The sequence below is a fragment of the Catharus ustulatus genome, chromosome 3, assembly GCF_009819885.2.
Source record: "Catharus ustulatus isolate bCatUst1 chromosome 3, bCatUst1.pri.v2, whole genome shotgun sequence".
Classification (NCBI taxonomy): Eukaryota; Metazoa; Chordata; class Aves; order Passeriformes; family Turdidae; genus Catharus; species Catharus ustulatus.
In genome coordinates this window covers 64585622-64599167 of record NC_046223.1, presented here as the reverse complement: position 1 = coordinate 64599167, position 13546 = coordinate 64585622, and the positions used below count along the sequence as shown (strand labels likewise).

At 40.6% G+C, this 13546-nt stretch overlaps 1 protein-coding gene across 6 annotated transcripts in view; it reads left to right on the top strand.

Annotated features, from left to right (window-relative positions):
* Positions 1–13546, top strand: part of NKAIN2 (sodium/potassium transporting ATPase interacting 2) — a 534629-nt gene that overhangs the window by 505471 nt on the left and 15612 nt on the right. For all 6 annotated transcript variants that reach the window (XR_004417342.1, XR_004417341.1, XM_033054574.1 and 3 more), the window contains one exon: positions 2468–2528. Coding sequence is in view for 4 of the 6 variants with exons in the window: in XM_033054574.1 (XP_032910465.1) it covers positions 2468–2528 (61 nt within the window). In the remaining 2 variants the exon portion in view is untranslated. The remainder of the gene's footprint in view (positions 1–2467; positions 2529–13546) is intronic.

Sequence of the window (13546 nt, the reverse complement as noted above, 5' to 3'; positions counted from 1 at the left end):
GCAGGGGAAGTTTCTTTCATGAACTCTGATTATCTCATGGGAAAAAACCTTGACATTCATACTTAGATCAGAACAATTTGAGCTTTAAAGCATTCTTTTAATCAACAAGCTCATCTGATGAAATGCTGTGGGATTTGCTTATATATCAAAGGAGTTCCCCAGAGATTTAAGCGATATAACTGAATACAATTAAAAGATCAGTTGTAAACACCATTTGTGATACAGTTTGTTTGCTGTGCTTTGTAAGATAGGTTCAGTGAATAACACATGAACTTGTGGTGGTTTACAAGGCAGTAAAGTATTGAACTGTACTGCAAGAAAAGGATTACCGTAGGAGCCTGCTAGAGATACAACTATTCAGCTATCTTGGATCTGATGGTCTGTAAAAGGAGAACAGAGAAACTATTAAGCCAAGGTTCACATCCAAGAATAGAATCATTTATGAACAACCTTTCTGGGCCTAATTCGTTGCTGAATTAAACCTCAAGTAATGTCATTGAAGTCAATGGGGTTAAGCAGGGCATAAGTCAGCGGAGCAAATTAGCCCTCTGTCTTGAAGCCAAGAAACGAAAGGGAAGAGTGATCCAATAAAGGAGAGATGAAATGCTGATATTAGCTGAATGCCACTTCTTGGTACAGTGCGTTCTTTGTGTCCAGCAGTGAATATTTCATCCTTCCCAGGTGTAAAATCTTCCCAGCAGCACTGTAAGGCAGATTTATAATAAATGACAAAATTAATGGTTTAGTTTTAGTTCCATTCTAATGCATCTTCTGGGCTTCCAACAGGAGTTTAAACTGTGAGCAGACAACACCTATGCTGCCTTCAGTGTTACCTCCAAATCAAGTCTTGATCTGTTCAGGAAAGCCTTGAGACTCTTTTTCTTTTTTCCTCTTTTGCCATACAGATATTAGAAGATAGCATTTGTGGGTATAGGTAGCTTTATACATAGAAAACTGACAAAAATTCCAGGAATATCCTTGTAAAAGCTGGAATAAACTAGGCGTAGTCACTGTCGCAGGTGTGAAGGCACTATGAAATGGATTTGTTTGCATTTAATTTATATGTGGGTAATATTGAGGGCTCTAAGAACCCACAGTATTGCAGTGATTGTACATATGCCTTGGATTAATGAAAAAAAATCCATTTTCACTAACCAGCATTCATAATATATGGTCTCTCAAATTTCACTTCTTCTACTGTCCAACCCACCGATTACTCAAACTGAGGTTAAGATCATCATCTCCCCCAGCTGGGGATTATGGGTTTTGCACCATTCACAGAGAGCTCAGTCCGGGGTGAAGCCTCTAGGCATTTTTATTATCCATAAAAAGAACAAATTCCCAAAGTGTACAGATGGGTTTGCAGCTCATGAAAATATCTCTGTGAGGTGGCCTGTGCAGAATAACACATTTTGGCAGCACAGCTCACTTTTCACTACAAAGAGATCAAATAACTGGAATTCTTTTGACACCCTACCATGCAAACTTCAGTGATGAGCTAAAGGATGAAAAATGATTTATTGTAATGTAGCAGAGAAAACTCTCCAGACCTATATGTAAGGGAAACTGTGTAAAGCAGACAACTTGTGATTCATGTTGCTACTCCAGTATTTATTCTTTTACTTCTGGTCTAACTTAGCAACAACAGGACTTGTTGGAGGGACCAACAGCTGATGCACATGATACTTGGCCTGTTGTATGTGTGATATTGGCCATTTACTTCTTTTTTTATTTTCATTTTTTTCAGGTGGTATTTCAATAACGACTCCAGATTTTTATTTTCTTTAAATACCATTGCTTCTGTTTACAATTCAATTCTAGGCATGCTCTGTAGAGAGGATTGAAGGGAACAAGATACAAATTTGCCAGCTGCTGTGTGAGATGATGATGTAAACACTTCCAGGACTATCCAAAGTGACTTGTCAGGAGGCTTGGGGACTATTGCAAATACAGGAACAAGTTTCAGTAATGCACAGCCCTAATTTCAACTGATAAAATATCATTATAAAGCCGGTTTACAAGTGCACTGAATTTGTCCTTGATTTAGTTGGCACAGTTCTAATTTTTAAAAAAAGTTCTGCTAGAGGCCCAGGTTTTGTTAGATAGAAAATCTGATTTTGCCAGAAATATTTATATTTTCAGTAGCTAAAAGCTCATCCAGCCAAATAGGCATTCACTTCTCTATTTTTTTTAATTTTATTTTTGATAATTAAATTGTCAACTGGGTATTGGAAAAATTTTGACCAATTTCTGGAATTTTTATTGAAGGATGTGTTTTGCAAGAAAGATGCAGAATTCCCCTATTTCTAATTAAAATTATTAAACTGTTGTGGAGAATTATCTTTACCTCATCAAAGAAAGTCTGTTAAATTTTGTTATTTCTGTTTCTGTAGTCTCTTTTCTAAAGTCATCTCTTGTTTCTCTATGGTATCAGTCTTGCATCTAACACTATTACATTTTGTTTCAGCTGGCAGGCTTCATCTATGCCTGTTATGTTGTGAAGTGTATTACTGAAGAAGAGGACAGCTGTAAGTACTAAAGCTTTATTACATACATACAAAATGATTTTTTTTTTTTAATCACCCCTCCACTGTGCTGGCTCTTCATAATTTCAACCTAAATGCTTTATTATACTGTAGCCAGGTCAAGTTTTCTCTCCCTCGTTCTTGGTCTAAAATCTGGAAATGTCTGAGAGACAAAGGAGTCATGAAACACTGGTTTAAAATTACATACACCTTTCTTTTGGGAAGATCATTGCAATTCTTTATCTCACAACTTAGCTTAAGACATAAAACAAGTTTGTTTAAAAAAAAAAATCCCAAGTAGTAAACACAATAATTTTTTTTCTTGCTCCAGGCTATTATTAACTATGTTCAAAGTAATTGGTTACAACTGAAGTTATAACTCTTTGTGTCGGCATGTATGTTGTCTTGTAAAAGTACTTCTAGCAAAAAAATATCTTCAGATCATCACAGGACATTCATTTATGAGAAACAGTAGAGTTCTTTTTTCCTGCTGCTCCCAGGGTATACAATTACATGAAGTGAAATTATTTCATATAGGTGTAGGTTTGTGTTTCTTCTGCTTATTTATATCAATAGAAGCCTGCCAAGCAAAATTTGCTCTTATTGTATGCTGTAGAATCAAGCCATTTCCTTTTTTTCCTCTACTCTAACCTGGATTTTTTTTTAAAGGGCCGCTGCAGCTTTTCAGTATATCTTGGGATTCATACTAAAGCACTTTAGAAACAAGTATCAGAACTGCATGTAACTTTGATAAAATATACATGAATCCTAGGGAGAGCTCTGCAACAGGAAGCAAAAGGGTTTTTATTTGATTGAGAGCGCTGCTAGGGCTGGCGGGGGTTCCTTTGTGTGTTCTCCTGCATGGAAAATAGCTACAACCCTATAATCTATTGGCAATACAGTGTCACTGTGAGCCATCAAGGGGAGATTTAATGCTGAAATCAAACCACCACACTTTGGAGGTCGTTTCGACTATGCTCATTTCAGTTATCTTTGTGTTTCTGTGGAAGTGAGGAAGGTATAAAGAGTACAAAGGGTTTGGGACAGCTGTGGGGAGCAGGGGGATGTCTCAAATAGACTTTTCTGTTTAGGGAAGTACCCTAAGTCATATGAACTTTCTCCTGCTTTCCCATTAAGTGCATTCATTATCCACAGAGCTGGAGGAGAGTTATTCCTTGTCCCCCAAAATGAAATCTCATTCAATACTGTTCTGCCCTCTCTTCTAAGGGCTTAAATATTTTTTTTTCACTATTCTGTAATACTTTAGAGCATAAGTAAAAAGTGAGGAAGGGACTTGAGACTTGGCTGACCAGTCAAGCACAGAAGTCAGAGCACATTGGAGAGATTCCTCCCATGGTTCATAAAGTAGCATTCCTGGCAGCAAAGTGCCACAGCCAATACGGTATTGTTTTGCTCTCTCTGCAGCAAGAGCTCCCTGTTGTTCGGCAGCCACAGATTGTCATGCTTCTTTGAACACTTTCTTGCCATCACCTTGACTATTCTGTTATTACTTTTGCCATTTAGATTCCATTATTACTTTGTTCATACACCCCAGTCAGGTCTCCTTGTCCAGTCAAAGAGCATCTCACCCATCTGCCAGCACCTCTCTGAGCCACCAAGGTGAATCCCCACCCAGTGCAATGAAGCCAGCAGAAGCTCAGGTGCTGCAGTTTCCCCTCTGCTGAGGCTTGGAAGCTTGGCTGGCAAAAAAGGGAAAGAGAACTTCTGTGGCTGAGTTGTGCCAACAGTGTAATAATGCTCACATTGGATCTGGCCCCTCAAGGTATCATAAAACTAAGACAGATTTAGTTTTTACCGAGACCTCATGAAGTAATAAGTGAGAATGATTCTAGTTCTCTCCCTGCTCAGACATCTACTCTGCCATGTACCAAGTGTTCATTGTGACAGTCAGGGCCTGCAGTCTGTACAAATACCCCCTGCTCATGTTTAATTTAAAATTATTTTATTTTCTTAGATACATTTTCTCACCTTTTCCACCCCTTTTGGCAACATCCATCTATTGGGCTCTTCTGAGAAGTGTATCCCTCATGGATGTCATGCTATTTAGTATTTGTACTCCAGAGTAAGGTGCCCAAGCTTGACTTGTTCCATAAAATCGCAGATGGGGTCATCTCATGCAGACCAAGTGAATGCTAAGGAGAAGAGCTTTCAGGAAAAGAGGAATATGTCCCAGATTCATTAACAGACTTTCCTGCATGAAGTCTTTGATCTGAGATAGCTCCAGTTCTCCTAGTGGTATTTCTCTTTCCATAGGCTCTTCCACTTTTCTAGTTCCTCACCCCTGCCTGTTGCTATGGAGCAAACTCTGCACCAGAGGGATAAAGGTGCCTCTCCTACTCATGGTGTACTCCCTTCTCCAAAGCTCCTGCGCATCTAGCATAGGAAAAAAAAGCTTTGATACCCCCAAGCCCTGCCTATCATCCACACCTGATAAGGAGTGAAGCCAGGTTTGTGTTTCAAATAAGTCTGGCAGCTGGTGCTCCCTCTGTATGCTAGCAATGTGTCTGCTGTGAGAGAGCCTCTGGTAAAAACAGTCACCAGAGAGCAACAACCACACTGCCCTGCTTTCCCAGCACCAAAGTAGTCTGTGAAGAGCAACAAAGGGACATTTTTGTCTTCTTACCCATCTCTGTATTCACAGACATCACAGGAGAAATCTAGATCTCTGGCTTTCAGGACCACTCATGCCCATAAAAATGGGATGCCTTACAGACAAATAGAGAGACCATAAGGATAAACGTATTGGCTCATACCAAAGTGTCATTCAGCCACAAGTCCTTTCTGATGAGACAGAAATAGAAAAAGTATTTTGCTTCTCACAATGGACAAAATGAGCACCCATACACTCAATTCCATTTCCTCGGCTTTGCTAATGGGCCATGGGAACAACAGCAGTCCAAAAGAGAAGCAAAGGAGGCAGAAACACTGAACCTGGCAGTACTGAGCAGCCAGGCATAAGGCTGGAGAAAAAGCCATGCAACATCCAGAGCCAAACATGGGCATGTTCCAGATTTTAACCAGATGAAGATATTGACACTGCTCTGGAGTATAGAAGCTGTCTCATCTTCTGTTGGCACAGAGCCTCAACTGTAGAAACACAGTCAAGTTGCTCTTAAGCTGCTTCAGCTGAATTAGCTTTGCTCTCAGAGTAATTGGAACAAGCTGAAAGAATTACTATTTCTCCATTCTTTATGCAGATTTTATTAAGAGAACAAATGAGTTAGGGTAGAATTAAGCAAACATTTCAATAAGATTAATCTGCTCTAACCTCGCTAGAGGATTAGGAATGGAACAATACAGTGATCAAATCATGGTCATAACTAGGACTGAATCAGCAAGTCTAGAGGTTTTAATTACTCACACACCAAATAAATCCAGCTGCAGGCCCCCTAAATCAAAGCTCAAGTCTGTGCTACCTTTCATGAGAACAATGTGCTTTGGGTTAATTCTGCACCAAGGATTAAAGAGGAAGTTGTTTCCTCTCCTGGTACAGTCCCAGAAATGCCCTTACACCGGGTGCACCAGAGTCAAACTGCAGTACCCGTGTCCAAGGGGCTGACAAGAGCAGCTTTTCCATGGATGCATCTCTCAGTGGAGGCCTGCCACTCCCAGACATTTTCTCTGTGGCTGCATAGGAATGAACTCTGAAGGTTGGGGGGCCTTGGATCTTGTTCTGTGAAAGACAAGGGAGGATGGGTCCCCTGCAGCACTGCTGCCAAATCCACGCTCTCCTCTTCACCACTGCCATTGGAATGCCTAAGCCATTGCCATTCTTACCTCATTAGCATTATTAGCTGCAGCAATTAAAAATAAAACATGAAAATGTCAGCAACAGCCATTACTTGGAGGCATTCAGTGATTGGGAACTTATTGGAGCTCCTAATTTTTCTCACAAAATCATGTTAGGCCTGCATTTTTCAAAGGCCAAACATTATTTTTAATAACATCGAAATGTTCATTTAATGTGCATTTGCTCACTAGCAATTTGCCTCCCTGTTATATAAGCTGCAACTGCCTTACTAAAAGAAAATTCAATGTATTTTTGAAAACTTCATTAACTATATAGATATTTTATGGGAAACACTGGAATATAAGCAGTCAAGGAGCATCCTCCCAGGGCTTTTTATCTCTAAGCAATTAAGAAAAAAAACCTGGGTTACTGAAATGGGATTTCTACACTCACCTTACAGGTTCTGTTGAGGGTAAGGAGATTTGCTTGTTATTAAAGGGACAGCTTTGTCTAGGAATGAATCCCAGCTAAGAGAAAATCTCTAATTTAGTCCATGTCTCAGAGTAAAATCCTAACCTAGAAGGCTCTCTTGCTGACCCAGAGAGGGAGCAGAAATAGCATTTACCTACTATTAGGCAATGGCAAGGTAATCAGAGAGCAAATATGGCCCCTCTGAATGTTCCCTCGTGTACCATGAGGTACAACCTTTGCACCACCTAATGCTAACAGGGATCCAACCTGCACATACACTTTCTTCTTTTCTCTTGGCATTGTTTCCAGCTAAACTGCAAAGCAAAAGAAATAGCAACTTTGTCTAGAAGATTTTTGCTGTATATTCCCTGGAATCCTACTATTGGGGATGTTTTGGCACAGAAGCAAAGTTCTATATAACCCTTTAAAATTATTTCAGTCCTCCTCCTCCAATTAAAATTTGGATTAAAGGCTCCATTTGAATCACTGAAAATGTTCAGCAAGACAGCAATACCCTAGATAGGAAATGTCTTCTGTTAAGCAATACAGTATTATGTGCCAAACTTGGTGCAAAACAATAATCTACCCTGGGATCCTAGGCCTGACCTGGGAAGTACAAAAGTGATGACAAATTTTCTTTTAAAAGAGAATATTAAATTCATTATATGTGAGAGATATGAAGTTTTAACATGCATATGGAATAGATAGAAAAACATTCTCTTTTTTATCTCTGTTACAGGCAGCCTTCCTCCTTTGGGCAGGTTGTTTAACCTCGCCATACTTCTGTTTCCTATATTTAAAATGGGAAATAATGACAGGGACAAACTCACAGGCGTGTTGCTTCATAACTTTGAGCTTCTGGGATGAAAGGCACTATTGAAGTGCAGAATATGTTCAGGTATTGCTTTATTTCTGTGCCAAATGCTTTTCACAATCTGCTTAGCGAGACATAACAGAGAAATAATACCTCAGCTTCCATCCCTGCTTATAAAAATCTCTAAAACAAAGAGAAAGAGAAACTGCTAGCAAACATTCGAGTATTAATTCTGCTTTTTTGTTTCCCTTCCCAAGTTTATGGTTCCCAGAAATTCTTGACAGTAATTTGCTGTTTGTGGGCTTCCTCAGCCATGAGAGGTCTATCTGTATTTCATTTCTCACCATGGTCTTTTCTTCCTGAAAGTGTCCAACTATGTTTGAACACAGAAAGGTTTTATGAAACAGTCTACTGAGAAAAGGAGATCTGACACCTCAGCTACACACTTCATTAGTTTTGGACCTACTATTTGTGTAGTGCATCCTGAGTCTTTCTCTGGAAAACACCAGTGATTCCATCTTCACCTTTTCCAGGCTGTCACAGGTGGCATCCATCTCACACTCCTACAGCTATGTGTAAGCAGAGCTGCAGCTTAAAGTAACAACCAAGATTTCTTTGGGATGTAACCCCAGAGAGCAATCTGCCTTGTCTGTGGTGAACTCCTCTCTCATGACAGGGGGTATCACTGGTCTAACTTGTTTGGTTGGTGCTAGGGACAGCCTACAGAGCCCACAGAGCCAGCACAGCAACAAATAATAGGAACAAATAAAAGGCAATATTTCAAACACATTTGTTCTCCAAACTGTTGAACGGATATTGTGAATGGGAATGCAAAGAAAATGTTACACATTTGAAGCTTCAGCTTGTTTTTGCTCAGCTGTGATCTTCAATTTACAGCCTGCAGCTGAATTAGAAGCTTTTTCCATTTACTTGTTTCATTTAGTGGTGACTGCTACATGAACTAAGTAAACCAGAGGGAGGAAAATGGGATGCCTTTGGCTGTCAGGATGCTGATAGAAGTGTGGAGGGAGAGAAGCCTTTGAAATCCCAAGGTCCTACTTCATGTTTGTCATCCTAAGGACAGCTGCCTTGGAGAGCCATGGTGCCAACCAGGAACACTTAGGAAATTCCCTGAGATGCCTGTACAACATCAATCTTTTGCACATATCAATAGCTGGTTCCTGTTATTATTTCCAGTCATGTCCTGTCTTGGAGGGGGCCCCTCACAGAGCAGAAGGCTGGTGTTGAGCATCTCATTCTCCTCAGCACAGAGCAGAGACAATCTTTGTCCCCTGAGGTGTGCTTGCTGCTTCCAAGGCTCAGGCTGAAAACGTCTGAGCTGCAGAGTGCGAGGCTGAAGCACAGGGGAACTAGTTTATGGCAGGAAGATATGACAAGTGAAACCGGCTGCATTTGAGATGCAAATAGACCCGAGCAGTCCAAGGTGTCACAGGGCTTGGCAGACATTACACAGTCTGCTCTGTGATCATTTGGCACAGCACTGCAGAGAGAAACAAACTTAAAAGCTCTGAGGAGGTGCAGTTTGTTTAAATAATAGCAAGTAATTAGTCTGAAGACAAAATCAGTGATGGCATTTTATAATTACAATTAATTTAAAGGTTAATTTCCTTTGGTGCTAAAATCTTATTTAAAACATTTACCAGGAAGGGAAATTAGGATGTTACTATCTAGATGCATAGAATGCTTCTGGGAATCCATGCCTATTATCACTAGAAAATTAGGTTAGACTCAAAGTGGGAATTTAAATTCATTTTAGTGTATAATAGATGGTGGTCAGGGCCTTGAGTCAGAAGGGTTGCTTAGGGTAGACTGCATGATTTGCATTTTCTTTGTCTGTGGGATTAATTGCAAATGTTTCCAACAAAAGGGCTGGGTTTATACATGAACAAGCTTGACATGAAAAGAAAATTGGTTATGGATTGCTACCTTCGCAACTAATGAAGTTGATGTTCAAGGAATCCCTAGGAGACAGGGTTGTGGTATGAGACAAATATATAAATAAAATCACACAAGGGAAGATGGTGGCATTGCTGGTTTCATCTATGATAATTTTTTTTTCTCCCTCGCTTGTCTTCCCTGCCACTCCCCTTGCATCCATCACCACCCCCTGTGGGGATTGTCAACCCCAAGTTAAAAAATGTCTAAATAACATAAAGCTTGAGGGAAGTAACATGCAGCAGCTCATCACAATGCAATAATGTTTAATAATATCAAGGCATTTTAACAACCAGGGAAATATACTTACCTTACATGATTATTTTAAACTAGAGACCACACAATTTTTATCTATTCAAGGATGGCATTGCAGGTGTTGAAAAAGGTCTGCACATGTCAAAAGAGAATAAACTGCTAACATCTATTTTGTTGAAGAAAGATACATTTCATACCAAACCATTGTGAAAATATTATTCATCTTTGATTATTTGTTTTAGGAGAGGAGCACAAAGGCATTCAGACCATGAAGTAATCTCCCAGGCTGTTGTGTCAAGCCAGTAGCAGAAATCTGGTAGTAACTAGCGATGGTTCTGATGACAAAGGCTACAGATAATTTGAAGCAATACTCTGGCTGTTGATGCAGCTGAATAGGGTGTGGTCTTCCCGGACATGGAAATATTTTGATATTGAAAATAGGCAAAGCTCATATTCAAAATCAGGAAAAAATTAGCAAAATCTGAACTCTCCACAAGCTGAAAATTGCATGAAAAATACATCCAGCAATGTTTGCTCTGGTGCTGGTGAACAATTCCATTTCATCATCAGTCCTTTCCTGCTACTTTGCACTGAACATGGAAGGCTTTGAAAGGAGGCCATCCAATGGGGAGCATCTCCTCCTTCATCCCCTGAGGCAGAGGAGAGGCAGCTTGGATCCCAAAGAGGAGCAGCCTGCAGGTGGCCATGTGGGGCTGCTGGTCGCCTTCTGCACCCTGCTGTTCCACACTTTGAAGGCAGCTGGCTGCCTTCTAAGAGTTTCAGCCAAAATTAGTGGGTGGAGCATGGCAGGTCCTGGCCATCCAAGCTCACTCCAGCCTGACAGACAGCAGTCTTTGAGAGGAAAGGTGATGAGCTGCTGTGGGTGGACCAGACTAACTAATTATTTGCAGTGGCCCTGAGAAGGACACCTGCCCACAGCCTTAGTGTCCTTCCTGCTGTGACAGTCAGTGTGAGCTCCTTGCAGTTTCCTACATGCCATGAACAAATTATTTTTATCAGCATGACTCCTGTTAAAGTTTTCCTTATTGCTTTTCCTTCCAAATATCTAGATAGGTCTTCATTAGCATTGGATTGTTAACTTTCATAGATTTGGGCCTTAATTCTCCACTTTGTTGCACCTACTAATGACTCTTTTTCTAATTTATTAGTGTGGCAGTCACACTTGGAGGCCACTGCCCCAGGCATTTTCTTTTTCCTCCTTTTTTTCTTTTTCTTCTCTTTATTGCTTGCCTCTAGCAGTGATCTGGCTAAGAACAATTTTTCCTAATGACTCATTTCATAATTTCTACAATAATTCAGTCTACCACACATTTAGTTCTTAGAATGATTTGTCGTCAAAACCTATATTGCAGGGCTAGGTTTTGGGTTTTTTTGTTCAGCACTTAGGGATAAAAATTTGAAAGGAAATTACCATTACCCAGCAATACTTAGGTCTGTCCAGTTTAAAAAAAATAATATATTGCTCCGACTATTATTGTTCTCTTAGCTTATTATGGTTCTCTTGTTCTCTTAGCTGAGTGGAGGTTTTTTACAGATTCTTTCTTTACTGAGCATCAGGCAAGCCCCACTGCAAGTTTGGAGACAATCCTTGCAAAGCATTGCAGAGGTCAGGCAGAAACCCTATTCCAGGTGAACAGGATGGCAGGTGACTTGCTGTATTTTTCAGGTATAAAAGGCAGCACTGGCCATTTCATTCCAGTATCTCTCATTGCTGCAGCTATGCTCCTGTTGTTTTCTCCAGCCCTTTGGTCCTAATTCCTGGTCCCAGTTTTTGCCTTCAGCTACTGAAGACTTGGTCATGCCTCCCAGCCTTTGCTTGGTTATACCTGACTACTTTCATCCTGGTTCCTTTCTGCTCAGCAAGGACCTTGGTTCCCACCCTCTCAACATGGTTCTCCCTGTTGGCCAGCCCTGCCTTGCAGGTGCCTTGCTCCAGAGGATGGTCCTCCTTATGTCATAGTCCATGAGTCTGCTACTGACCAGACACCTTCTCCACCTGGGAATCTGAGACAAATTGTGACTTGTCTAATTTTTGGACCCACAGCACCATTCATCTTGGTGTTTTCTACTGGGTACAACCATGAGCTGGATTCACCTGGAAAGCAATATCTGCATACCTGTTGCTCCCTAATTTGAGGGACCAGCAGGCAGAGATCCCTGCCTGTATTTCTGTGAGGGCAGAAATATCAGACCATGATTATTAGACTTCACAAGCTTGAGTACCTCCCCAGTCTTATATCTTGTTTCAGAAGAGCTGATCAAAGGCTCAATCAGGGGATCAATAGAAACAGAGACAGAAGAAGATGTCTTATACCAACAACATGATAGGAGGAGAAGAAAATGGAGGACAAGACCCTATGAAGCAAAAAATTACTGGATAATTTTGATTATTATGCAAATGGCACGAAAATAGTGGCAGTGGAGCAAAATCTGAGCTGAGAAACTCCATGAAAATTTGTGAAAGGGATTCCCTTTGCAGCTCCAGTGGCCATTGTAAAGCTCAGAAATGCCATGAGGTTACAGTTTAAAAATCTGAGGTTTTATATTCACCTTGCAAATGGCTGAGCTGAGAACACTCATAGGCTCTTCATTACTGACTGCTTGGCAGAAGCACTGCTCATTACACCACAAGAACTGGACCTCATGTCCAAGTCCTTATGCCATTTCTGAATTCTCGTGTTACAGCAGGAAGGTCAAAGCCTCATGTGCTGGCAGATGTCTCCTTCCCCATGCTTCCCTGGTGTCTGGCTCTACCATGGTTTGAAAGCCTAAATCATTGTGTACTCAGCACAAAGACCAATAATGTTTGATTATCATTGTAAACAAGCTTTATAGAGATCACATTCAAGCAAACCTCCTCCTGTGTGCTATACTGTGGAACAGCCACCAGACCATGCTCACAGCATAAAAAGGCAGCAGCACTGAATTGTTTGGAAGTGTCTTCCCCAAACAGAGAGCTGGGTAGCAGGATACTGGCAAAACTGCAAGAGCAAAGGTGTTTCCATATGGTCTTTTATATATTTGCCCCATATGTCATTTCCAAGGTCCTTAAAACCAAACTTAATTTTACTCTCCTCCATTTATATTTTTTCTCAATTTGGCCAGTTTTTAGCTACTGCTATTTGTGCACAGCTCTCTCTCTCTCGCCTCACGTATTCACTTCTGCACCAGGCGTGCTTTCAGTAATGCTATTAGCTGTAGTTTGTTTGCCATCTCTCCTTCCTTCCAGCTGCACCTGCAGTAAAGTGCCTTACTGTGGCAGTGAAGCTCAATTGCAGCACTTTGAAAGCCTGAGTCCAGGGAGCCAAGTCTTTGGCCTCTGGAGAGAGTGCATGTAAATTTAAGACCTCACAGGACTTAAATGTAGGAAATGAACAGCACGTGTTATCTCTCTGCTATACCACACAGGAAATGTGTCCAGCCATGGCATGCACGTGCAAGGAGCATCCATGTGAACATGCACATACATTTCCACGGTCATTAGCTCTTTTTTAAAAAGGTGTGATCTTTGCCATGGGTAATTCTAGACTTTTTATATTATTTTAGTAGACTCATTAATATATTGAGTATTATATAATTATTAATAATTATTATATAATTAATAATTAATATACCATAATGTCAAGCACTCTGCAAATGTGAACGCTCGCCCTGTTTCTTGGAGCTTGCAATCTGCATATTAGCCAACAGGCAACTGATGGGTACAGGCAGAAAGCGAGCACAAAGAAACCATAAGCAGATATTATTCATTGA